This window comes from Mirounga leonina, unplaced genomic scaffold (assembly GCF_011800145.1).
Source record: "Mirounga leonina isolate KUSES-001 unplaced genomic scaffold, KU_Mleo_1.0 Mir_154, whole genome shotgun sequence".
NCBI lineage: Eukaryota > Metazoa > Chordata > Mammalia > Carnivora > Phocidae > Mirounga > Mirounga leonina.
In genome coordinates this window covers 1019076-1044252 of record NW_023270389.1, presented here as the reverse complement: position 1 = coordinate 1044252, position 25177 = coordinate 1019076, and the positions used below count along the sequence as shown (strand labels likewise).

Here is a 25177-nt window from a genome sequence, read left to right as displayed (position 1 = left end):
GGGGGGGGGGGACGATGACAGCCCAGTGTGTGCCTGTGGGGGGGGCCACTCTGGGACCAGCAACTGGGGACGGGGGGGGCACACGATGACAGCCCAGTGTGTGCGTCGGGGGGGCGGCCGCTCTGGGGATGCCGCAGAAGCTGGCCAGGGTGTCCTGGGGATGCTGCTTGTGCTGGGGAGGCATGGGCATTGGGGAAGACACTGTGAGGTGTCTGTCCCAGCCGTGGATCTTGAAGGGCCACAGGTCATTAGGGCCCTGTGCAGGAGGACTTGCACCAGCTGAAAGAGAAGGGGGCCGCGTGGGCTGTCATACAGCCATACTTCTTCCCAAGCCTCCCTTCCCTTCCCGGGGTCTGCTTACAGAGCCCTTTCCACTTGCCGCTCTTTTGGCCCCTCAGGAAACAGTCACCTACCATCTGAAGGACCACAGTCCAAGACTTGGGGGGTCGGCTCGTCTGCCCCTCCTGCCTTGTGCCAGGCCCCAGTTGCAGCTGCTCAGCCTCAGGGGACAGTCCTAGGCCTGAGTGACAGGATAGGTCTCCCTCCTCTTAGCCTGCTTTGTGTCAGGCTTTGGAAGCTGGAGGACTTCCCACCCCAGTCCTGCCAAGTCAGAGTAGATTAGCGAGGGGCAGGCCCACAGCCCTGCAGTTTGCTTTGCAAACTGTAAAGTCTTTGTAACTGTGAGCTGTCATGAGAGCCCTTCCCCATGGCCTTCAAGTTCCCTAAGATGGAACTCTGCAGATCACAGAGCAAGGAAACAGAATCTAGAAAGGAGAATTGGCGTGACAAGGAGATTTACTAAGGGTACCTGCGAATGGATCTGCCTACTCTTCTCAGGCCTGGCTGCACATGAGGACCGTCTGGGAGGTTTTTAAAAAAGACCCAGGCCCCGGGGCGCCTGGGTGGCTCAGTCGTTAAGTGTCTGCCTTCGGCTCAGGTCATGATCCCAGGGTCCTGGGATGGAGCCCCGCATTGGGCTCCCTGCTCAGCGGGAAGCCTGCTTCTCCCTCTCCCCCTGCTTGTGTTCCTGCTCTCGCGCGCTCTCTCTCTCTCTGTCAAATAAATAAATAAAATCTTAAAAAAAAAAAAAAAGACCCAGACCTGAGCCTGACCCTGAGAGCAGTTGAATCAGACTCTTGGTGATTCCAATGCGCAGCCAGTGCTGGGGATCCCTGAACCAGACCATGTGAAGGGCTGATGCTGGGTGGGAGTCCTGTCTTCTGAGCCCTGGTGGGGCTGGGGCGAGTTATCTTCTGCCCGCAGCGGGGGGGTGGGGGGGGGGGGGGGGGGGGGGGCTGGAAGGTGGTGGTGATGGTGGGAAAGTCTGGGGTGGTTATTTTCCTCACTCCTCTCATCAGCTGCTCGTCCTTGGCAAAGTCAAGTTAGCCAACCTGTATGGCCTTCATCTTCCCTGACTCTAGCCTGAGAGGGCTGGCCTGGTTGGCCCCCGGAGCCTTTCCAGCCCTGTGCTTTGACCTTTCAGGATCAGTCCAGTCTCCCAAGGCCCCGCTGGTCCCCGGGAGAGGTGAATTTCTCTGTGGTTGTTGGCAGGTTTTGATTTGCGAGGCTGGTACTGCCCAGAACAGTGGAGGTGTTAGGGTTAGAAGGGTTGGTTCTGGAAGCTGCTCCCCAGCCCTGGGGACCAGCCAAGGCTCCTCTCTGCATCCTGCCTTTGCGGAAGGGAACTGGGGTCCTGAAGAGCGCTTTTCTCTGCAGGCGGCAGGGACGGTGGCTTCACAGACCTCAGCAACTATGGCTTCCTGCCCAGACTCTGACAACAGCTGGGTGCTTGCCGGCTCGGAGGTAGGGAGAGCAGGCCTGGGAACCCCATGAAAGAGAGGTTCCGGCAGGCCTGGGCTGCTCCCTGGGTCTGTGCCCTTCCTTGGTGCCCACGGTCACCTGTGTCACCTCCTGCCGGCTGCCAGGGGAACTCAGGGGCAGGAGGGAGATCGGGCCCCAGGAATCAGGTGGCTGGACTTGGACCGGGCCTTGAAAGAAAGGTACCATGGGGTCAGCTGCAAGAAGTAGGGGACTGGCGTGAGGAGAGGGTCTGGGGCAACAACAGGAAAGCCATTTTGGGGGAGACTGAGGCAGTCCATGGGATGAGGTGGAGATGTGGGCTAGACCGTGCTGGAATGAAGCGGGGGGGGGGGGCAGAGCCTGGGAACCCCCGAAGACCCAGGCACGCAGGCACGCAGGCGTCTTCCTGAGGGGGGATCACGGAAGGGCTTTGGGTCAAAGGGACTCAGGACAGTCGTTGCCCTGGGCAGAGGGGGCGCTGCCGTGTGGGTGGGGTGAGCAGGGGAGCATTTTGAGGGTCCTGCAGTGCAGCTGGTGGTTGGCAGGGCAGGAAGCCAGTGGGCTCCCATGTCCCCAGAGCCACTGAGAAGGGAGAGGGGGTCATCAAGGGACCCAGCCCTGGCGACTTGCTGTGTTAGCACTGCAGGGAGGAGGGGGGAAGGGAGGAGGGGGGAGGAGGGGGGAGTGGGGAGGGGAGGTGGGGAGGGAGGAAGCTGGCTTCAGGGAGGTGCTGGGGCAGGACATGGCCTGGGGCACAGCGGCAGAGGAGAGGGAGGGACATTGTCTTCCAGAGCCCTGGCCTCCTGTTGGCTGCCTTTGCTGACCCCTGGGATTTTACCTTTGTCCTCCCCTTGTAAAAGGGGGGTCGTGATCCCCAGCTTATAGGGGCGGCCATGAGAGAAAAGTGGTTTGAAAATTGCAAAGAACATACTCAAGTGGAGAATGATTCTTGGAGGAGTGGTGGGAGCCCTGGGCGGGGAGCGGGTGGTGGGCCTGCTTAGCAGGGGTGCACAGGGAGGGAGAGCCCAGGTGGGGCGGGGGCAAGTTGTCTTCTGCCAGCAGCAGCGGGGGGAGGGGTGTGTGGGGCAGGGGAGGGGCTGGAAGGGCCTGGGAGATGCAGGTGACATGGGCGGCCCGTGGTGTGGACAGCTACATGGAAGCAGATGGGGACCCTTAGCCCCTAGGGGGCTTTGTCCTCTTGCCATCCTCCATCTTCCAGCCAGTCGCCAGGCTTCATTTGTGGGGAGGTGGGGAGACCCAGGCTTCAGCCGGCTTCTTTGGGAGGGTGGGGGTGGGGGCACCAGGTCTGTGTGTGATCTGGTGTCTTGGTCCAGTGGCACTTTTTAACTGAACAGAAATAGCCTCTGGAAGGTTCCTCACAGCAGCAGGTGAGATCAGGGCACAGCCCAAGCCCACATCCAGCCGACCCCCACCATGCACCTTGCCTCGGCTCAGGATTGTGAGATATGGGTGGGGGTCGCTGAGCAGTGCAGCGGGGCCCAGGGACCCCAGCAGAGCCCCCCCGTGCTCCCGGATTTGTCCTCTGCAGCGGCCTTCTGCCTGCACCCCTTCCCTCAGAGCCTGCCCGTGGAGACCCTGGGCCGGGAATCCACGGTGGACACAGAATCGGAGCGAGCTCCCCAGGCCCTCGGGAGCCCCTCCAAGGCAGCTGTGGAAGAGTTAGCTGGGGCTGAGGCTGGAGGAGGTAACAGGGCTCCCCTGGGGGCAGGGCCCCCGTTTCCTCCGAGAAAGGGGGTTTGGTTCATCTTATTTCCTGGGTTAATCATGGTCTAAAACCTTCCTGCCTCGTCCGGTCCTGGCGTTTTCCTGCCCTTCCAACCTGGCAGGTCCTGCAGAAGCCAGAGGGCTGTGTAGGAAGTTCATTTGGGGCAACACGGGGCAGTGGTGTTTCTCCTGGGCCTTTTCTTCTGCCACAGAGACTGTCTTCCAGAGCGAAAGCTCCCAGTCTGGGCCCCTTCTGCCAGAGAAGACTGAGGCCAAGGTGAGGACCTCTCAGTGGGTGGGGGAGGGCAGCGGGGAGGGGCCCGGAGTGCTCATGGCTGTGTCTGCTCAGGGGGACGTGGAAGGCGATGGCTGTGCTGCGGGCCCCCCTGGCCCAGAAGACACGCTGGTCCAGGGAGACTCGGACGAGGCCCCTGGGGCAGCAGGCCTGGGACTGGACACAGAGGACGTGGAGGGTCAGAGCCCCCCAGGGAGCCTGCCTTCATTGCCCAATGCAGGTGAGATGTGCCCCTCTTTACTCTCCTTCTGGAAGGAATGGGGGGCCGAGTGCTTGCTGCCGAGCATGGCTGGGGTCCGGGCCCTAGCACTTAGTGGCTTAGGGGTCTCCTTATGCTGTGTCAGTGAATCCTCACCACTGCCTCCGAGGACACCGAGGCTCGGAGAGGTTACTTGATGTGACCAAGGTCACATAGCTGGTAAGTGGCAGGGCCCGGGTCTGCCGGACTCTTCCTCTCTGCCAGGGGGCTTCTTCTCCTTTTGCGTCTCGATTCAGCTCTCATCCCCTGAGTCTCCGACATGTGTCCGCTCTGGGCCCAGGAGACCAGGGAGGCGGGGTGCTGGAGTTTCGGTGCCCCCTCAGAGGGGGAGGGGCCCAGCCAGGGGCCAGGTGGAGGGAAGGGCGAGGGGGGCGGGCACGCTTGGGGGAAGGTTCACACTGGAGGGCTTGTTGAGTGCGGCCCTGAGAGACAGTAGGCTCTGGGTCAGTAGGGTCGGAGGAAGAGAACGTTCCAGGCCGAGGCTGTAGCATCTGCAGAGGGACGGGTCCGCCTGTCCTGTGCTGAGGAGGTGGTGTCCCGGGCTTGTGGCCGAGCAGCGTATGACTCCATCTCTGAGCGGTGACAGGTGGAGGGAGAGGTTGGGGCCACGGAGGGGGCGAGTGCTGAAGACCACCGGGCGGGCAGATCCGGGGTACGTGATGTCGAGTTGTCTGGGTGTGAGGCGAACGGGGGGGCTTAGGCAGCCAGATGGGAGCAGTGGTGCCTTTCTCGGAATGGGGTGGGCGCGAGGAGAACCAGTGTGGAGGGCAGCGTGCTGAGAGCTTGGTCCCCGGGCGACGGCAGGCGGGAGTGGCTGGCCCACGGCCAGTCGTCCGGGTCCAGAGCTACAGACCCGGGGCTCGTCTGCTGTGGGGCGAGCTTGCTGGTGGGGGCGACGGTGTGCAGTGAGGCGGACAGTGCTCCAAGCACCTCACCTTTAGGCCAGGAAGAGCCAGGAGGCCCGAGAGGCGGTGGCCAGGTGGATAGGAGCTGCACGGGGCTTGAGGTGAGGCACGCGTGGGAGGAAGGGGGCTGAGTTAGGCTAGAGCTGCTCCTTGAGTTTGCAACTCGGAAGGCTGGTGCCCCCCTCGGCTGGGCGGGGCAGTCATCGCTGCCCGGGTGGACGTGGCCGGGGTCCCTGCGCGCCCCTGTCTGCGGTCTCTGACTGCGTCCTGTTGTCCGGTGGCCTCACTGCCTCGTCCCCCCCCATCCCTTCCTCCAGCTTGGCCCAGGGAGGAGGCCCACTGCTCTAGCAGTGAGGACGACACCGATGTGGACGTGGAGGGTCTGCGGAGACGGCGGGGCCAGCAGCCCAGCGCTCCTCAGCCCGCGGGGCCCCTAGGCACGGAGGACCAGGCCGGAGGCAAGGGTGCGGGCTGTGAGCTGGGCATCTCCCTCAACACGTGCATCCTTGGGGCTCTGGTTCTGCTGGGCCTGGGGATCCTCCTCTTCTCCGGTGAGTGGCACCTCCCCTGCTGGGGCCCGTGTCTGCCTCTGGCCCTCCCGCCATGCCACAGCCTGCCCCCCACCCCGTCCTCTGTGGGCCTCACCACGCTCCTCCGTCTCCATGCGCAGGTGGTCTGTCAGAGTCGGACAAGGGTGAGTGGGGACGGGGCCTGGCTTGTCCCGGCCGAGCCCTGGGGGAGGCTGCCGGGGCGGGTTCTCTGGGGCTGGCCATCTCTGACTCAGTGACTGACCTTTCGGCTGTTCGTGCCGACCCTGGGCCCCTTCCCGGCCAGTCCTCTCAGCCGTGGGGCTCGGGTCCGGGGCAGGAGGGCGGCCATGTGTGTGTGTGTGTGGGAGGGAGTGGGTGGGAGAGGGGTCTGGTGTGTATGCTGGGGCTGTTCGGGGACTTGGCTTTCCTGCAGGGCCTGTGGAGGAAGTAGAACTGCAGGTCTTCCCGGACACAGAGTTGGACACAAAGATGCGCGACGCTGCGGGGGACGGGCAGGTATGCTCCCTGTGCCTGGAGCTGTGCGGGGCCGGCTGGGGCTGTGGCGAAGGAGGGGTCACTGGCCCCTTTGCCCCCAGGATGGGGTCCCAGGACCCTCTGACAGCGTCCCCAGCCTGCAGAGCATGGCCCTGCTGCTGGATAGGCTGGCCAAGGAGAACCAGGACATCCGGCTGCTGCAGGCCCAGCTGCAGGTGCGCATGTGTGGTGCGGGCGCCAGGTGGGCCCTCCCCCAGCCAGGTGCTGCCCTCGTGTCCTCCCCCAGAAGAAGCTGTCTTGCTACCCCCCACCTCAGCCCTCTCTCATCCCCTGGAGGGTGTATTCACACTCCTCCTGCTGAGGCCCAGGCCAGCGTGCCCGTTGCCCGTTGGCCCCCCGTTGATGGCTCTGCTTTGCCTGGAGCCGTGGAAGCACGAAAGGGAAGGCAGTGTGGGGGTCGGTTACTAATGTCTGTTCCGGGTGTGGGAGGCGGAAGGGACAGCGAGAGCCACATTCGGCTCATCCCAAGCAAATCGCAGCATGTGCCTACAGAAGGACACGGAAGCCGCGGTCCGTGAGGGAATTTCGGGGTCGCAGGCTCGGGTGCAGGTCGTGGGTGGCAAAGAGAAGGAGGGAATGGGGTGGACGCTCATGGGCTGGGAGGCCCTGGGCCGGCCCTGACAGGGCCCTCCTGCGGCACCCCCCACCCCAGGCCCAGAAGGCAGAGCTTCAGGGCCTGGTGCAGCGGCCCAGAGAGCTGGAAGAGGAGAACGCCCGGCTGCGCGGGGCCCTGCGGCAGGGTCAGTCCTCCCAGCGCGCCCTGGAGTTGGAGCTGCAGCAGCTGCGGGCCCGGCTGCAGGGGCTGGAGGCCGACTGCATCCGGGGCCCGGACGGGGTGTGCTTCACCTGGGGCTCCCAGGGTGGCAGGGTCACCGAGCAACCGGGCCCCAGGGAGCAGAGGCCAGATGCTGGCTTCCTGGAGCAGAAGGAGCGGCTAGAGGCTGAGGCCCCGGCCTTAAGTCAGGAGCCAGAGACGCCGCGGCAGCTGCTGGGGTCCATGCAGCAGAGTTTGAGGGGCGCGGGCCACAGACTGGCCCCGAAGCTCCAGCGCCTGCAGAACTGGGGCGAGCACCCTGGGGTCCGTGCCAATGCCTCAGAGGCCCACTTCCAGAGTTCCAGGGAAGGGAGTGGGAGGGAGAAGTGGCGGGATGGGCAGGGGGACCGGAACGCTGAGCCCCGGAAGCACAGGAAGGAGGGGTCTGGCCGCGAAAGAAAGAAGGGCTGGCGGGGTGAAGGGGACAGGGAGCTGGCCGGGAAGGGGAAGGAGGGCAAGCCAAGGGAGGGGGAGTGGGGCAGCAAGAAGGATGGCAGGCGCCAGGGCCCCAAGGAGCCCCCTCGGAAGAGTGGGGGCCCGCAGTCCTCTGCGGAGAGGCAGAAGCACCCTCAGTGCAGGGAGGGGGCTAAAGCCGGGCCTGAGCCCCTGCCACTGTGGGCAGAGCTGTCGAGGCACAAGTACCGGGCGCCCCAGGGCTGCTCGGGCGTGCGCGAGTGTGCCCGGCAGGAGGGCCTGGACTTCGGCGTGGAGCTGGCCCCCGTGCGGCAACAGGAGCTGGCCTCTCTGCTGAGGGCTTACCTGGCGCGGCTGCCCTGGGCCGGGCAGCTGTCCGAGGAGCTGCCCCTCTCGCCTGCTTACTTCAGCGAGGATGGCTTCTTCCGCCACGACCGCCTCCGCTTCCGGGACTTCGTGGATGCCTTGGAGGACAGCCTGGAAGAGGTGGCCGTGCGACAGACCGGTGATGACGATGAGGTGGATGACTTGGAGAGTTTCATCTTCAGCCACTTCTTTGGAGACAAGGCGCCAAAGAAGAGGTGGGGGCCGGGACCAGTGGAGGGGGGCGTGTCTGGAGGAGCCGGGGCCCTGAGGAGGGGTCTCTGTTGGAGCGACTTTTAATCTGCAGCTGGCTACCCTCGGAGCCTGTCTTCCGGGAGCTCACTCCATAGTGGTCTGGGCGGCCCCTCTTGGCCGGGCCCGGGGTGGAGGGGGTTTCCTCCGAGCTGCTCTGTCCTGCTCAGGCCCAGGCGTCCGGGGGTAGGAGGGTTGCTTCGCCTTCCTGCCGCCCTGACTGAGGACTTCATCCTGGGGTCGCGGTCTGGTCCCTGTGTTGGCTGCCTTGGGAGGAACAGGGTCCCCTCCCCTCCAGGAGCCCCGTCTCACCGCGTGGCTTCGTCCCCTGAAGACCTCTTCCTGCCCCCACTCCGTGTCTCCCCACAGGTCAGGGAAGAAGGACAGACACTGGCGGGGCCCGGGGAGGGGCTGAGGCCTGGCGTCCCCTAGCCCCGGGACCACGGGACTCTCCTCTGGCTCCCAAGGGAAGCAGAATCACGCAGCGCCACCCCGATGCCCCGTGTGCTGGGAAAAGGCCTCGGCGGCATCTGTCTTGCTGTCTATGCAGACATGTGCCAGTGTGGGCTTTGGTGGGGAGGGGGGCGGAATCCTGACTCTGCAGCCTCAGCTTTCATCCTCGCGCGCCCCCCCACCGTGGGCCCCTGGGCTCCACGCGCTGGCCCGTGCCCCCTGGGATGGGACTGGACTTGCTGGCTGGAGGCCCAGCACGAGGGCTTTCCCTGGGGTTTTGTTAGACTTGAAGCAGACAAGCCCCGGGGAGGGGGTGGTGGAGCCCCCTTTTTACCCCTGCTTCTCACGCGGCCGCACCTCCCTATGTGAGCTGTAGTCTCAGACCCCAGTAAAATGCTGTTGGAGCTGTGGGGTGGGGGCTCTGTCACGGGGGTGGTATCTGAGCACAGAGGCCCCCACGCCCACTCCCAGCCACCCGTGGGCCCTCAGGGCCGGGACTCCCCATTGTGCTCGCAGCCGCCTTGGGGCCCCCGGGAGATGGAGAAAATGAGCATGGGTTTTGGAGTGTGCTTCCATCCCTGGGAGCCTAGCGTTTCTGATCCTCAAAACAGGGGACTGGACGGCCGGGGAGGGATTAAATAAAGCAATGTAAGCAAAATGCCTGTTCATAATTTGCGCTCCAAAGCTGTCAGTCTCTAGGGCGTGGAGGAGGGAGGCCAGGACCCCCAGCAGGCTTCTGGGCTGGGTGCGCGGGGGAGCCACTAGGGGGCGCCCTGGATCCACGTTTGGTGCAGACCTGGCCTCCCCCACTACTTCGTGCCGGGCCTGCGCTCTCCCGGACCCCAGACGGCGCTGGGCTCCTGCTCAGGACTCCTCCTTCCGGAGCGCCTCCTCGATTGCCTGGGCATCCCCCGTGTGTGCAGGGGCAGAATGACGCGGTGAGACCTCGGGCAGGGGAGCGCGCCTGCGGGCTCCGGGAGGGAGCTGGGGTGGGCGGCAGGGGCTGCTGCGGGGCCTTAAGCCAGCGCGCTCGTCTGAGTGGCTGCGGGCGGGGGCGGGGGCGGGGCCCTGAACCCCGAGCCGCCGGCGCGCGGTTATAAGGTCTGTGGGGCATGGGGAAGTGTTCAAGACCGCGGCGTCCAGTGGAGCTGCTTTCTGCGGCAGGAGGGACTCGTTAGACCTCAGGAAGACTCTCCTAGGCAGAGGGTCCGTGATAGGGGCTGGGGGTCTTCAGAAAACGAGTCTTCCGGACGGGGGCTTGGGAGGACCCGGACAGGCTGGCCCCAGCCCAGGGTCTGGATTTGGGTCCCATGAGGAGCCTACGTTAGCCTGTTCACGTTCCTGGTCTGCGGCAGGTGCTCAGAATTGACCCGTCCACTCGGGTCGCCAGGGCTGGGATTCCGGCGAGAAGGAGGCCAGCTTCCTCATCCTGGGGAGGGGGGCACAGCCTGGCCCCCTGGGTTCCCAGAGGGTGTGGGTGCTTGCTCCGGCTTTTCAGGTTCTTCTCCTCCGGGCCCATTTTCTTCATTTGCATGACAAACTCAGGGAGGCTGGAAAGAGCCCCCAAGCGCCCCCTTACCTGCGTGGGGCCAAGCAGTGCTGAGCTGGCTCTATCAGAAACTGCTGAATCAGGGCGGAAAGGAGAGCCATGAACCCGAAGGGTCTGCTGGGGAGGCCCAGGACAGCAGGGCCACTGGCCACTGATCACCCTGTCTCTGGGCTGACCTAGGTAGGTGATGCTCACGCCCCCGTTGTAGGTCACGGGGTCCTGTCCCCGTCACTGCTGTGCACCCACAGCCTCACTGTGACGAGGGAACGCCCCGCTCCAGGTCACAGAATGCTGTCTTGGTCATGGGGCCAGCACGTGGAGATGGGCCATGGGAGGCTAGAGCTGGGGGGCAGCACTCCCCACCCCAGCGCACATGCACACGGCTGGTCTGTTCCGGGGGTGGGGGGGCCTGGGGGCAGGCCCACTGGACTCTGCCGCCCAGCCCTGCTTGGCCTCCCAGGCTCTGGCCTGGACCCTTCCCATTTAAGCGCTTGGCTTATCTGCCTTTTCTGCTGAGCTCAGAGCTGGGCTCCAGGGGTGGGGGGCAACTTGGGGGAATCACTTGAGTCAGGGGTGTCTCAGGCCTTCTGCTCTCAATGGAAAAATTCTGCTTTCTTTGGCCGTCCCCACTTCCCCTCTGTCCCCTGGTCTGCCCTTCTTCCCTCCCATCCCTGCTCCTCACTGTCCAGCCTCACTCCTTTCCGGGCTCCTGCACTGCCCCCTCCCCGGCACCCTCAGCCCCGCCTTCCATCGCCAGTGCCCCCGCCGGCCCTTACCACCCCTGTCTCTCCCTGCCATCCCAGACCCGTCTCTCGTCTACTCTCTCGCTACTGCCTCCTAGTCCCGCCCATCCTAGGGGGTGGGGGGTGCTCGGTGAGAATGTTGGGGCCAGACGTTGGGCCTCTACGACCCCCACGAGCTCCTTGAAGATCAAAGTGCATATTCCTCTGAGAACTTCTCCCAGCGCCCCCTGTGGGCCCGTCGCTGGCCTGGCTGGCTGGTGCCATGGGAACCTCCCAGGGCCACCCCGATGCAGGGATGTCCCCCCATCTGGGCTTGTTCTGGACAACAGGTGTTCCTGGTCCCTTCACGCGTCACAGGCTCACAGCGGGTCAGGTAGGGACCCTGCAGGGTGGGGGTTGGGCTGCGTGGCCCTAAACCCAGACAACAGGTCCCTCCCTCCCCCCCTCCCACTTGACCACTCAGCTGTCTGAGCCACAGAAGCCCCTTGTCACCCGCTCTTACGGAGTTGTCTGAGTTCTCCACCCCTCACCTCGTGGAAGGTTGGGGCCCTTCTCCTTGGTAAGCTTTGGCTTCCAGAAGAGGCCCTGCCCCATTCACCCGCCAGTTCTTTCTTCTGGGCCACATGGAGGCCCAGCCCAGGTCTCTCCTACCTAGACCTTTGGTCTGAGCAGGCTCTGAGGTCAGAAAACCCAGTCTCAGGCCCCACCACTGCCCACCTGTGGGCCTCAGGCGAGGTGCTCCTCCTTGCTTTTGGGCTCAGCTTTCCCATCAGTAAAGTGGAGACTGTAAGCAACCCCCGAGAGGTTGTCGTGAGGGTGAAATCAGTCACTGTAGGACAAATGGAAAAGCTGTACAAACAGTAGTTGTCACAAAGAGTAGTTTTCTTAGTTTACCTAAGCTCTAAGGGGGGAGCTGGGGCCTCTGTGAGCCTCGGATGCAGGAGGAGAGGGTGCTGGTTCCCAAACCATGTGTTAGGGGCTGGCAGGGGAAGGAGCTAACTTGCATTTAAATCTGGGCTGGGTGCCGTGCAGACCGCAGTCCTTGCCCCTGAGGCTGCCTGGATTGGTCTAACAAGCAGAATTTTACCAGTCCTTTCTCAATGGTGCCAGGGAGGACACAGCCTGGCGGGTCAAGAGGAACTGTGAAGGATAATAGGATTTGTGACGGGAGGGTCTTCAGCCTGGGCAGAGGTGACGCTTGAGGGAGGGGAATAGCCCTGCGGCCATGGCCAGGCCAGATGGTTAAGGGGACGGTTCAGGATTCTCCCACAGCCCACCTGCAAGGCTCCGGAGGAGCTTTGCAGGGGGCAAGGGGGAGGGTGCCATCAAGGGCATTGGGGGCAGGGCACCTGTATGAAGGAAGGTGCACACAGGTGCTGTGTCGTTGGCAGCCCGGAGGAAGGGACCAGCTGTGAAACTGGGGTAGTTAGTAGGTGTTGGCCAACAGCCCAGGGGAGGGGTACCGCGGGCCTGACTTGGAGCATGCGTTAGAGTGGCCCAGCCTCGGATGGGCCTAGGCCGGGGGTCGGGGGGTCAAAAACTCCTGCTTCCCAGCCCTGGGACAGGTGGGTGACCACGTCCCCCTGCAGTGCCTCGAAAGGAAGATCTGGTGTCGCAGGGCTGGGGTGGAGAGGGGGACGCAGCTGGGCTGGACTTTGCAGAATATGGGAGAGGGAGAGAGCCAGCCTCCCAGTAGCTCACCCACTACTCCAGACACGTGTGTGTCCCCTCTCCCCATTCCCTCCAAGGCAGGGCCCCTCCGGAGAGGTTCTGACCACCGCTGACACTTAATCTTACTGAGCCTGAGGGGAGCGACCTGTCCACTGAAGTTGTCGCTGAGACCCTGTCCACAGTCAGAGGGACGCCCATCAGCAGGAACCAAAGGCAGGTGCTGTGGAGAGAAAGCATCAGCCCCCTTTGGGAGGCCCGGCACCTGTGGGCCCCATAGACCTGCCATGCTTGCTGATCTAGAAGGCAGCTCGGGCCCTCGCCGAGGCAGCCCATGGGAGAAACCGTGGCATGAGGCCTGCCTCTCTCATCCAGGTGGGCCAAAAACTGTCCAGGGTTCTTCTGTCCTGCTGAGAAGTAGGCCTTCGAGAAGGTAAGACCATCAGTAACCGTTCACAGATGAGGAGACCGGGAGAGGAGATGGCTTGCCTGAGGGACCTGTCATAGCTGGACTGGGACAGGGAGGAAGACTGACCCCAGGCAGGCCCAGGACACCAGTGGGCTCTTGAAATGTCAGTAGTGCTATTCTCCCCACTCCTCCCAGGCTGCCCTGGCTTGGAAGCGACTGAGCTCCCACCTGTGTGTCTCCATCAGGGCCGCGCCCTCCCCCTCCCCAGGCTCTTCCTCAGTGGCCACCTGCTGCCACCAGGAGGCCCCGCTTGTGGGCAGGGGAAGGCTAGTCCTAGGAGAGCCCTTCATGGGCATCACGCCCACCTCTTTTGTTCAGAGGTGAGTGAGAACTGAGGCCCAGAGAGGGAAGTGACTTGCCCGAGGTCACAATGCTTGCTAGGGGCGGGGGGGGGGGGACCAGAGCCCTTGGCTGCTGACCCCGAGTCCCCTCCCTGTTTTCTCCCTTCCCCCCTGTCTCCACATTTTCAAGCTTGGAACTCAGGCTCTCAGGTGAGCTCTGGAGGAGCTGGTTCTTCCTTGTGTGGCTCTTGAACTTTGACCTCACTCATGGCTCCTTGTGCAGAGACATCTGGCCACATGGAGGGGCAGCGGCTGGACAGACAGGAGGCTGGACCTGCAGGGGGCTGGGCTGGGAGGGAGGGGCCCTTGGGAGCTGCCCCTGGGACCTGAGCAACTGGGTTTGGGGTTATGAGGGCTCAGCCTTGAGGATGCCCACAAGGGGCCCTTCTGGCTTCCAGACTGGCCCCAAAGAGCCACCCCCCTCTGCTTATTTGTGTCCATAGGTGTGCACCCAGCAGGTCACCGCTGTGCTTGGGAAGCGAGAGTGCGGTGCTGGGGAGAAGCACAGGGAAGCAGCTCCGGGCAGCCTGTCGAGGCTGGGAAAGCGGTCTTGCTGCAGCCAGGCAGACCCAGCTGCTCCGCTCCCAGTTCCTGACTCTGAGGCGTCTGTCTGCCTCCTTTAATACAATAAAACCAATCCCTGTCAGTAAAACACCACGGAGTGAAATCAATAAATTACTCTTCCAGTGGCAGGTGGATGTGGGTCAGTTCCCCAGCTCCAAAGCTGACATTCAGCGCACAATCATCAACACAACAAAAATAGTTCTCTAAAGCATGAATCTTTATTTAAAAAAATCTGGTTCGGGGCGCCTGGGTGGCTCAGTTGGTGAAGCGTTTGCCTTCGGCTCCGGTCACGATCCCAGGACCCTGGGATCCAGTCAGGCTCTGCGGAGAGCCTGCTCCTCCCTCTGCCTGCTGCTCCCCTGCCTGCTGCGCTCTCTCCCTGTCAAATAAATAAACAAAATCTAAAAAAAAGAAAAAAAGAAAAGGTCCGCCTTTTTAGGGAGGGGTTACTGCCAGGGGTACTTGTGTTCCTGAGTCCTGGGGCCACTTCTCTGTGGTGCGAGGTGGGCACTGGCTGCAAGCCTCGTCTTCTGGAATCCCCGAGGCAGCTCCCCGAGGCAGCGCGGTCTGGCGTCTCCCAAGAACTCCCGCCATGCCTTCCTGGCTCATCTGTGCTTCTGCCAGACAGTCCTGGCCCTCCCCTCTTTGCCGCCTCACCCTCAGCAGCATCCCAGCCTGCAGACCAGGCCTTGTACCCTAGAAGGAGGGCCTCACGTTTGTGCAGACCCATACGGCTTGCAGAGGCTTTTCACGCATACTAACTTATTTGAGTTCTTTTGGTGGTGGCAGGATGAGCAGATGTTGTCGAGCAGAGTTTCTTTTCTTTTCGATTTTTAAAAATTTATTTATTTGACAGACAGTGACACAGCGAGAGGGAACACAAGCAGGGGGAGTGGGAGGGGGAGAAGCAGGCTTCCCGGCGAGGAGGGAGCCCGATGCGGGGCTGGACCCCAGGACCCTGGGATCATGACCTGAGCCGAAGGCAAACGCTTAATGACTCAGCCACCCAGGCGACCCGAGCACAGAGTTTCAAGGGCTAGCAGTGTCCCTGCGAGGGAAGCACGGCTCTGGGGAGTAGACCAGCGAGTGGCCTTGGAGAGCAGGGCGGCTGAATGGGTGACCCTGCAGGCTGAATGGCTTCAGGTGGTGACAAGGCCCAGGGTGTCCCTTGGGAGCTGGTGTCTGCGGAGGAGGAGGAACCCTCCGGCCACCTGAGATCAGGGGTCACCATGCAGGCAATGAGGCCTCGGAGAGTGGTGATGGGAGCCGGTGGCCAAGCTGCGGTGAAAGGGAGCAAGTCTCGGGATTGCTGGCTGTCAGCACTGCCGAGGGAAAAGGCTGCCCAGCCAGGTAGGTTAGGAGCCTTGCAGGAGCCCGAGTTTTCCAAGAGGCGAGGGGATAAAGGCCAGGAAGCTGAAATGGGAAGGAGGGAGACCGCAGACATGAAGTCTGTGCTGAGGTACGAGGGCTGGGGGCTGATAAGCCCGCCATTTGGGAGGGCAGTGGGGGACACTGAGATTCACTTCAGGCAGCGGGCAGGAGGGGAACTTGAGAAGCGGTTAGGATATTTCTGATCATCACTGGGAATTCCCGGGAGCTCGTAACGGCGGGGATGGGAGAGGCGTGAGTGTGAAATTTGGGTCAAGTGAAGGACGGGACTGGGTGGGGGGGAGTCGCAGTCCTTGCTAGTGATGGAAGAGGGATTTGAGCTTTCCGTGGAGTCCCGCATAAGTGCTTACTGAGGGTGTGCTGGAAAATCGGATCCTGTGCTGCATTCTGAAACCACAGAGCGCTCAGAATGAAGAGCAACTCCACGTCTGGATGGTGCTGCAAGCCCACCTGCTGTACCGGCAGCCTGGGGGGCGCGCGTTACCACGACGAACTCTGTGACTCGCTGGAGGTCCTGAGAAGCGTCCGGGCCGGATCAGAGCCCCACTGCGGGCGGCCTTCTGAGCGCACGCTGAACGCGGTGACTGCAGGGTTGCTTCAGAACCAAACCCAATGGGGCGCCTGGGTGGCTCCGTTGGTTGAGCGACTGCCTTCGGCTCAGGTCATGATCCTGGAGTCCCGGGATCGAGTCCCACTTCGGGCTCCCTGCTCAGCTGGGGGTCTGCTTCTCCCTCTGACCCTCCCCCCTCTCATGCTCTCTCTCATTCTCTCTCAAATAAATAAATAAAATCTTAAAAAAAAAAAAAAAGAACCAAACCCAACACAGGGCCTCCCCGAAGCCCGTTCTTTCCGCACCTGGCCGTGCCCCGCTCTGCTTGGCTTCCGGTGCTCGGGAGTCTGCGGGTCTCCGCAGCAGGTGCCCACGCCGGCCCTCCTCGCTGACGGACTTCGCGGCTCGCAGCAGCGGGCAGCTGGGACACGCAGGCCCCCGAGGCCGGGCGAGCGCGACGGCGCTCACTGCTGCGGGCTTTCGGGCGGCGCCCGGACCCCCGCGTCGCCCGGCTGCGGGCCGGACTCGGGGTGACACGCGGTCGTCCGGTCCCGGCTGGCCCCCCAGCCCCTTCAGCGCGCCGGCCGGCCAGGCCGCGCACCCGCCCTCCGCGGCTCCCGCGCCCGCAAACCCGCGCGGCGCCCCCCGCGTGACGTCACGGGCACGCCCCCGGCGCCCCGCCTCTGGCCCCTGCGGAAGGACCCACGTTCCCCGCGGGGCACCGACGGGGGCGCTCCAGCACGTGCGCCTCAGTGCGCGCACGAGGAGGCAGCCTTGAAGGCCTGTCCAGCGTCATCTCGTTTGCTCTTTCCCCCTAATGTGTGCAGGGTTGTGTGGAGCGCGACGTGAGGCTCACCTCGGGGCACTTCGAGACGTCACCCCCTAGAAGGAGAATGGTTGTGTCCGGGTGACGTCAGGCTCTGGGCGGGGCCGGGCCGCTCCAAGGAGCCCCGTAGGGGAGCGTCCTTCGGGCGGAGCCACGCCTGCCGTCGGCGTCCCGCCTGCCGTCGGCGTGCGGCGGCAGGGGGCGTGTCCGCGGGCGGCCCTGTCTGCGGCTGCGCGGGCGCTGACCGGGTCCCAGCCCCGGAGACCTCCTGGACGGCGGCGGGGAGGTGGCCGCATGGCTCCGCAGGGAGACGTCCCGCGCCTGGTGCTGCTGGTCAGCGGGAAGAGGAAGTCCGGGAAGGACTTCGTGGCCGAGGCGCTGCGGAGCAGGTCTCCGCGGGGCGGGGCGGAGGGGCGCCAGGTGGCGCGAGGGCTGGGCTCGGGGTGGTGTCCGCGGGCGTCCCGGAGCAGGTGACAGCTGCGGAGGCGGCCGCCGGGTGGCCGGGCTTCTTGGAGCCTGCAGGGCGGGAGCCCATCAGACCCCAGGACCCCTTCGTTAGGCGCCGGGTTGGGGTACTAGGCAGTAGTAGAGGTCACAGAGGGATCCCCGGATCCAGGACTCAGATCACGCTTTCGTCTGGCTCCCAGGGGTGCGTCCCCTCTGCTCTAGCTCCTGGCCTCAGTGTTCTGTGTCAGCGAGGTGCTGTGGGTGGGAACAGTTCTGCTGAGGGGGCTGGACGAGGTCGTGGGGGGCCCGGGCAGAGGTCGTCTCGGGCTCCCGCCAGGGACCCACCCCCTTTCCCTTAGCTGCATTTCTCCTTGCACCCCACACAGGAGTCAAATAGTGGCCGGAAGCACACTCTGTGCACTTGCACCCCTGGGGTTCGCAGCCTGACTCCCCACCTGCTCGTTTGTGATCTTGCAGGTTACCCATCGTCATCTCATTTTTGTCATCTGTGAAATGGGGATCATACTAGGCTGCTTGTAAGGATTACAGGAGTAATGCATGTGAAGAGCTTAGAACAGTTGTTGGGTCTAGCAAAGACAGCGAAATGGTGGCTGTTAATTTGCATATTCACGTATTGGCGTCAGTACTCTTCAGTACTCCGCAGTGTTGCTTTGGGTGGGTCAGTTTTCACCCTCAGGTTCCTCCTCTGAACGGTGGACATAAGGGCGCCCGTCTTACTGGGTCAGTGTTGGAGAGAGTCTGTGTCAAGGGCAGGAGCTGTGTGTTACCCGGATCAAAATACAGCGCCCCACGGATGGCTGATGGAGTACACTGAACAAGGGAATGAATGAGTGATTTAGGTTGTGGTGACCACATCCGTGGAGACCGAGATACCCTGGCTGTGGGAGAACCAGCGGAAACCTCATCCAGGGAACATTGCCAGTGTCGTCCTAACTTGTCTGACTTGTTAGTTTCAGGACTGTTGCACATTCCTGTTTCCTAATAATCCTGTAGGAGACAGAACAGAAAGTGCTATCCCCACTGTATGGGTGAGGAGTTAGGGTCAGGGAGGAGGAGATGTGACAAAGTTACAGAGATAGAGTAGCAGAAATGCGACTCTGGTTGGCTCAGTCAGGAGCGCATGTGACTCTGACTTTTTTTTTTTTTTTAAGATTTATTTATTTGAGAGAATGAGAGACAGAGAGCATGAGATGGGGGAGGGTCAGAGGGAGAAGCAGACTCCCTGCCGAGCAGAGAGCCCGATGCGGGACTCGATCCAGGGACTCCAGGATCATGACCTGAGCTGAAGGCAGTCGCTTAACCAACTGAGCCACCCAGGCACCCCGTGACTCTGACTTTGATCTCAGGGTCATGAGTTCAAGCCCCATGGAGTCTACTGAAAAAAAAAAAAACAAAAAGGAGGAAGGAGAAAGGAGAGGGGACCTCAATGCCCTGGACTGGTCAGGGGGCTGGAAACTAGGTTAACTGGGTCTGGCTCTCCCCGTCCTGCAGACTCGGTGCGGATCTGTGTGCCGTCCTCCGGCTCTCCAGTCCACTCAAGGAACGGTACGCTCAGGTAGGTCGTGGCTCTGTGGCATCTGGGGGTCGGAAGGAGCCAGCGTATGGGCCTCGGCTGCCGTGCTGGTTGTCACGAGCGGGGTCCCTACAACCACTGTCGGCAGGGTGGTGGACAGCGCTTGATTTTTTGTGGCTTGACCGTTTGGGGGCATTTTCACCTTAAGCTTCCGGCCACCTCCCCAGAGTGTGTTCAGGAAAGCGTGTCCAGTAGGGGCCGGAGAAGTGAGTTGCCAGCTCTGAGGCTGGGTTATTAGTGAGGGTCTGGAATTCCTCTCTTAGACATTGAATCACCTGGGGCGTCAAGCAAGATGTAAAACCGGGCACAGAGAGCGCTGCATTTGTATAAAAATGGAGAAAAATCGTAAATATATTTGCTTCTATTTTCAGCCGTGTAACAGGTATTTATGGGGTGCTGGATGTGAGGAGCCAGGGCAGGATATGTAGAGGACTGTGTTGTTGGCTGCCTCCAGCAACGGGGGCAGTGGTGGAGAGAGATCTTTCACTGTAAACAAATCTGTATCTTGTGAATTTTGAACCATGTGGATTAAAAAAAAAAAGAGGGTCCTCTTAGAGCCTTGGCAAAGCCTTGGTTCAGACAGGGAGCCCTGAGGGTGAGACCAGCTTCCCAGCTTCCCAGACTGTGAGGAGCATTCGTTGCTTACATTTCTGCCCTTGACTTCTGGGTGCTTCCGTCCAGGGACCTGTGCTCACAGCCCCCTGGTCAGGTGGCCTGAGTCTGGCCTTCTGGGGCCACGCAAAATGAATGTCTTCCTTTTTCCATGCATCAGTCCCCTATCCATGGGCAGTATCCTCCTGTACCATTTGATCTTCTCCCACCAGCTAAACAGACCCATTTGTAGGATGGCAGCCTGGGGAACGGGTCCTGGGGAGAACAGGTGCAGGGGTTTTACAGTTTTTTTAGTGGGAACCTTTTCCAAATGAAGTTGGATGAAGAAGTTCCTTGTATCCAGCAGACAGACCAGGAGGGATTCTGATGGGGGGGAGGGGGAGGAGGGCAGAGGGTGGAGGAGATGGGGCTCAGCCTACCCACTGGGACCTGGGCACTTCGGAGAACCCCAGGGCTCCAAGGAGCAGTTTGAAAACCACTGATCTACTTCCAGAGTTCCCAAATTAGCCCCTGGTCCAGACCTATGAGCCAGGCTGGCATGGGGGTTGGGGTGGGGGTGTGGGCAGGAGTTTTGCATTTTTTTAGAAAGTTTTATTTATTTGAGATAGAGTGAGAGAGAGAGTGAGCACAAGGGGGGTGCCGAGGGAGAGAGAGAGAAGCAGGCTTCTCGCTGAGCAGGGAGCCTGATGCGGGACCCTGGGATCATGACCTGAGCCGAAGGCAGATGCTTCACCACCCAGGTGCCCCAGGAGTTTGCTTTTTTTTTTTTTTTTAAGATTTTATTTATTTGACAGAGAGAGACACAGCGAGAGAGGGAACACAAGCAGGGGGAGTGGGAGAGGGAGAAGCAGGCTTCCCGCCAAGCAGGGAGCCCGATGCGGGGCTCGATCCCAGGACCCTGAGATCATGACCTGAGCCGAAGGCAAACTGCTTAACGACTGAGCCACCCAGGTGCCCCGAGTTTGCATTTTTAAAACCTCAGTAGGTAACCCATAGGCCAGCCTACCCTTACGTCTCCCACTCCCATTAGAAAACAAATCCGAGGCGCCTCTCTGGCTTAGTGGGTGGAGCCTGCGACTCTTGATCTCGGGGTTGTGAGTTCAAGCGCCACGTTGGGTGTGGAGCCTACTTAAAAAAAAAAAACCACACAAACACAACAAAAACCACCCAGAATGAATGTTAGTGCATTGTTTTTTTAAGTCACAAAGGGAACTATAATTGAAAAGCAGAACGGAAGGCTTCTGGTGGCTGCTGTTCCCGTGCTCAAGAGTACACGGGGAGTGAGTCACCAACAGGAGGTGGCTGCTGGCCTCACCTTGGAGCAGGGCACAGGAAGGTGACTGACCTGCGGGGCTGCGGCCCTTCAGTTTGCAGACGAAGAAACTGAGTCCGAGAAGGTCTGCAGTGAGTTAGCAGAGGAGCTGGAAGCTGCCCTGAGTGACAAGTTTCAGACCCCTTCCTGCCCCGGAGGCCCCTGGGAGGACCCCTCCTGTCCCCCGTGTCCCTGGGGAAGCGAAGGCGAGCCAGGATGGTCCGAGCGGCCCCTCCTGCTCCGGGAGTGCCTGGAGCCAGATGGAGGAGCTGGGAACTTGGGGGTGGGGGGGAGGAGGGAGACCGGGAAGCCTGGGGCAGACAGTGCCGGAGGGGCTGGGGAGGTCGTGGCATGCGCTGTTTTCAAGTTTCTCCCTTTGGTTGAAGGCTAAGCCTGTGCCCAAGGGATGCAGACTAATTTCAGGATTAGTGTAAGCCAGAAATAATTGTGGAGGTAAGCTGTTGCAAAAGAGAAAAAGCACATCATGCATTTTAAAGACACACCCAAACAATTTCTGGATTACCCCGGGCTTTTCTTGCTTCTGCTGCTGTTTGGGATTTCTTCATTTCTAGCGCCCTCCGAGTCTAGGTGGCAGCCTCCTCGTCCTTGCACCGTCCCCGCAGGGGTGGTGGGGTGGGGGCGGGGGGGGGACGGCCTTTCCCCTGTTTCAGGAGAGACCGGTGAGGCGGAGGCTGCTATGCGGGCCCTGTGCTTTGGGCAGGAGCACGGCCTGGACTTCCAGAGACTCCTGGGCGCCAGCGTCTACAAGGAGGCCTATCGGAGGGACATGATCCGCTGGGGGGAGGAGAAGCGCCAGGCCGACCCAGGCTTCTTCTGCAGGAAGGTCGTGGAGGGCGTCTCTCAGCCCGTCTGGGTGAGTGGGCTCGGGGGCGGCCTTTGGACACTCGCCTTCTCCATCCGTGTCTTCACTGGCTTCCCCTCCTGCCGAGTGTCACCAACAGTCTTAGCTCCTGCCCTGGCTTCTGTCCTCGTTCCCTACAGCCCCCTCACCACCCAGCAGCCAGAATGGCCGCTTAGGAACAATCCAAGACAGGTCACTGCTCTGTTGAGAACCTTTGTCTGTCGTTCTGTTGAACCACCTTGAAATCGTAACGCTACTTCTAGGCCTTGAATGATCGGGTCCTGCTGCCCGGTTAGCCTCCCTACTCCTTACGCTGTGGCTGCATCGGCCTTCTCTCTGTTCCTTAAGTCAAGCTCCTTCTGGAGTCAGGGCCTTCGTGGGTGTTCTGCCTGTTGGAGAAGCCCCTTCTTTGCCTCTTCACTGGGTTCACTCTAGCCCAGCTGCCATGCCGCCTCCACCAGGAAGCCTTCCCTGATACCCAAGCCTTAAGTGATGCCTCCTGTCCGGTGCTCCCATAGCAAGCACCTCACTCCTTTCTGACCTCCTCGTTCTGGCAGCCGGGATTCTCTCCGTGTACCTGGCCCGGCTCCTGAAGATCTGGGGGGTACATCAATGCAAACATAAAATGAAGTACCTGCTCTCTGGGCACTTACATTATGACACGGGCTGGAGGGGGTTAGGCCCCCAACCAACATAGAATGCCTCAGGTGGGGATAAATCCTAAGGAGCAAAACTGAGCAGGCCAGGGCTCTGAGGAGGCTTTCCCTGACCTGGCATTGAGCAGGGCCTGCAGGAGGCCAGGGACTCGGCCAAGTGGGTATTCGGCGGGGCCGGGGGGGGGGGGGGGGCAAGTGGCAGGAGGTGAGGCTGACTCGCAGGTGCCTTGGAAGAGTGGGGCTGGGGTTCCCGAGCCACCCGAGGAGGAGAGGCGTGGCTTCTGCGAGGGCCAGGAGAGGAAGTGGAGGCCAGGGCGCGGGTCTTTCCGCACGTGCTCAGACGGTGCTCGGCTGCGGGGACGAGGCGGGCTCCACGCTGGCTGCAGGGGGTGGTGGAGTTCGGTGTCGCTGGTGCTGAGCTGGTGACGCTCGCTGCCGAGCACTAAGTGCACTGCTGGGCCGGAAGCTGCCCGGTTGGCGCCTGGGCTCCGAGGGCGTGAGCACCGGGTCTGCGCTGCTCCCCGCACCGGCCGAGCACCCGCGCACAGCTGTTCACTGGGACACAAGTGTGGAAGTTGCGGAGTGGATGTGTGAGCGTCACCAACAGCCGCCGGCCTCTTCATTCGCTGGTCCGCGGACTCCGGGAGGGCGGCCACCCACCACGAACAACCTAATAGATGGTGACGATTTCAGGGTCCTTACTGCTTAGAGGAAGGTACACGGCGTGTCTGGCCTGGGGCAGGGGGGGCAGGAAGGGAGCCAGGGTGGTAGGAAGCCTCCCGTACGAGGGACACTGGGGCAGAGATGTCGCCCGTGAGGGAGCCTGGCCTGCACTTGTCCGGGCAGAGGGGGCCGCGTGCGTCCCCGAGGAGGACGTGGTTGGCGTGTCTGGGGACAGGAGACCAGCTGGTGCGGTGGAGGGAATGCGGGAACATGATGGAAGTAGGTGCCAGATCGTGTAGGGCCTTGAAGCTGGGCATAGGCTTTGGATTTTCTTAGAATGATGGGAGGCCTCTGAGAAGTTTAGGGCAGTGACCTGACAAAATCAGACTTCGGTTTTAGAAAGCACTAGGGAGCAGGGCCCAGTTAGAGCATCTTTGTTTCTGGCCTCAGTCTGTTCATCTGTAAAACAAGTGTGTTGGACCCGCTGATCCGACCTCCAAGCCTGAGGCCTCTCCTTCAGCTCAGCAGTGGCCCCAGAACGTGGCGTGTCCACGGCGGAGCCATGTGGGCAGCGCAGGCTGTGGCGACCGGGAGGGCGGCCTGCATGGAGGGCAGTGGGTGACCACGGGGGAAGGGCGACATCTGTCTGGGTTTGCGAGCCCCTCCCAACCCTGTGCACCTGCTTGTGTGGAGGTGGCCCGGGTCTCCCACCGCTCCCAGGGCCCTGTGCCTCTGCCCTGTGTCCTGCTGGTCACCTGCCTGCGCTCTTCCCGCAGCTGGTGAGTGACACTCGGAGGGCGTCAGACATCCAGTGGTTTCGGGAGGCCTACGGGGCTGTGACACAGACGGTGCGTGTGGTGGCTTTGGAGCAGAGCCGACAGCAGCGGGGCTGGGTGTTTACTGCAGGTGAGCCTTGTGCAGCGTTTGTCCCTGGCCCCCCCGCCCCGCGCTCCAGTCTGCTCTCTTCCTGGCAGGCTGTGGGGGGCTGAGTGGGGGACTACAGAAGGGGATCTGGGGCCTGGGGCTCAGGACTGACCCCAGATTAGAGACTGGAGCGGGGTGGGGGAGGGTGTCCCCATGACCTTGGCCTGGTGCCCCTGTTGGGCGGTCCTCTCTAGGCCAGTGGGACCCGCTGCTGGGTCCTTCACCTCTGCTTTACAGGTGTTTGATGAACAGCGTGTCTGTCGGGGGGCAGGCCTGGGCCCTGCCCTGTGGCTCCTCTCGTGCCCGAGGTCCTGGGACCCAGCGGGCACCCCTCCATACTGCTGCCATGCCCTGGGTGTCCACCACGGCCGGGCCTTTGCTGGCGCTTTTCACACGATCACACTCTACAGTGTGTAAACCTGCCCGGCAGACGCCTCCCCAGACGACTGAATCGGAGGCTTCACGTGATGAAAGCCTCCTGCCCTGCTGGGTCTTCTGTGGTTTCAGAAGACCCATCCGCCCTCCGTGGCCAGTGGCCAGTGCAGGGCAAAGTCCATGGACACTCTGGGGGCCTCCGCTGGTGGTGGAGTGGGTGCGGGTGGCTCTCCGGTGGCAGAGGGGAGGCCGGGAGGGGCGGCTCCGTCTGGGGCCAGCAGGCCTCCACGCCCGGCGTCCGCCCGCATGGCCGGGGCCCGACCTCACCATGCCTCTTGCACAGGGGTGGACGACGCTGAGTCAGAATGCGGCCTAGACAACTTTGGGGCCTTCGACTGGGTCATTGAGAACCACGGGGACGAGCGGCACCTGGAGGAACAGCTGGAGGACCTGGTGGCATTTGTCCACTCCAGACTCTAGTGCCAGGTCCCAGGAGCACCGGCCGCCTCGCCTCTGCTGGACGTGTGGTCCCGACGCTGGCTGAGGCGGGGAGCACACAGAGGGCCTAGGTTTCTGGGGGTCAGCAGATGGCAGACAAGTCAGGACGCCCCTGGGGGCCTCGTTTCTTTGTGCAGAGACCGCCCTACCGCTTCAGGAGGAGACGGAAGGGCAGGGGGCGTCCGCGGTGCTGGCCCGTCAGCCTGCGCAGCCCGGCTTCCCTGTGTGGACGCCCTCAGCCCAGGGCTCCCCAGCGTGGGTACTAATAAATCGTCTCAGAGCACACGCTCAGCTGGACGTCTCTCATTGCCCGGACGCCAGCACAGCTGGTGTGGGGTCCGAAGGGCCGGGGGCTGCCCTGGTGGCTGTGGGCCCTGCTCTGTCTCCCTCCTGGGCTGCCACGTCCTGCAGAGGCTGGTTTGCGCCACGCGGGAAGAGGGCCTGTTTGCGTGGGGGGCAGGATTGGGGTCTGAGGTTCTCATCTTCTGGGATGGCCCCACGAGAGGCTCCAGGTGCCACAGAAAGTCCCACCGGCAATTACCCAGGGGGACGGAGATCCACGGGCTCCTCATAACCGCTGTGTGGCCCTGGGTAGGTCACATCACCACGTCGAGCCTCAGCGTGCCCACATGGGGTTTTGGACTTGACCTGTTTCATTTCATTTTATTTTATTATTTTAAAAAGATTTTATTTACTTATTTGAGAGAGTGAGCGAAAGAGAGAGGGAACAAGCAGGGGGAGCAGCAGAGGGAGAGGGAGAAGCAGGCTTC

General features: G+C 62.1%; 2 protein-coding genes across 6 annotated transcripts in view; both read left to right on the top strand.

Annotated features, from left to right (window-relative positions):
* Nucleotides 1–9013, top strand: part of PBXIP1 (PBX homeobox interacting protein 1) — a 10245-nt gene extending 1232 nt beyond the window's left edge. Inside the window, exons 2-12 of one of the 3 annotated variants that reach the window (XM_035009701.1) lie at nt 1717–1803; nt 1926–2000; nt 3379–3505; nt 3738–3802; nt 3875–4040; nt 5302–5535; nt 5655–5678; nt 5948–6030; nt 6111–6224; nt 6722–7816; nt 8282–9013. In XM_035009701.1, the coding sequence (XP_034865592.1) occupies nt 1753–1803; nt 1926–2000; nt 3379–3505; nt 3738–3802; nt 3875–4040; nt 5302–5535; nt 5655–5678; nt 5948–6030; nt 6111–6224; nt 6722–7816; nt 8282–8344 (2097 nt within the window). In that variant the 5' untranslated portion in view covers nt 1717–1752 and the 3' untranslated portion in view covers nt 8345–9013. Of the gene's footprint in view, nt 1–1716; nt 1804–1925; nt 2001–3378; nt 3506–3737; nt 3803–3874; nt 4041–5301; nt 5536–5654; nt 5679–5947; nt 6031–6110; nt 6225–6721; nt 7879–8281 lie in introns of all 3 variants that reach the window. The other 2 variants (XM_035009700.1, XM_035009702.1) reach the window with 2 other exon arrangements.
* Nucleotides 9014–16656: 7643 nt separating this feature from the next.
* PMVK (phosphomevalonate kinase) lies at nt 16657–24690 on the top strand. Of its 3 annotated transcripts, XM_035009697.1 has the most exons (6): nt 16657–16853; nt 18424–18487; nt 18769–18850; nt 21101–21303; nt 23387–23516; nt 24253–24690. In XM_035009697.1, exons 1-6 carry the CDS (start codon nt 16759–16761, stop codon nt 24387–24389), a joined length of 711 nt encoding a protein of 236 aa, XP_034865588.1. In that variant the 5' UTR covers nt 16657–16758; the 3' UTR covers nt 24390–24690. The 3 variants fall into 3 exon arrangements, with proteins under 3 accessions (XP_034865588.1, XP_034865589.1, XP_034865590.1); XM_035009698.1 differs by lacking the exon at nt 18769–18850 and having other exon boundaries at nt 16660–16853; nt 21151–21303; XM_035009699.1 differs by lacking the exons at nt 16657–16853; nt 18769–18850 and having other exon boundaries at nt 18442–18487.
* Nucleotides 24691–25177: the final 487 nt, after the last annotated feature.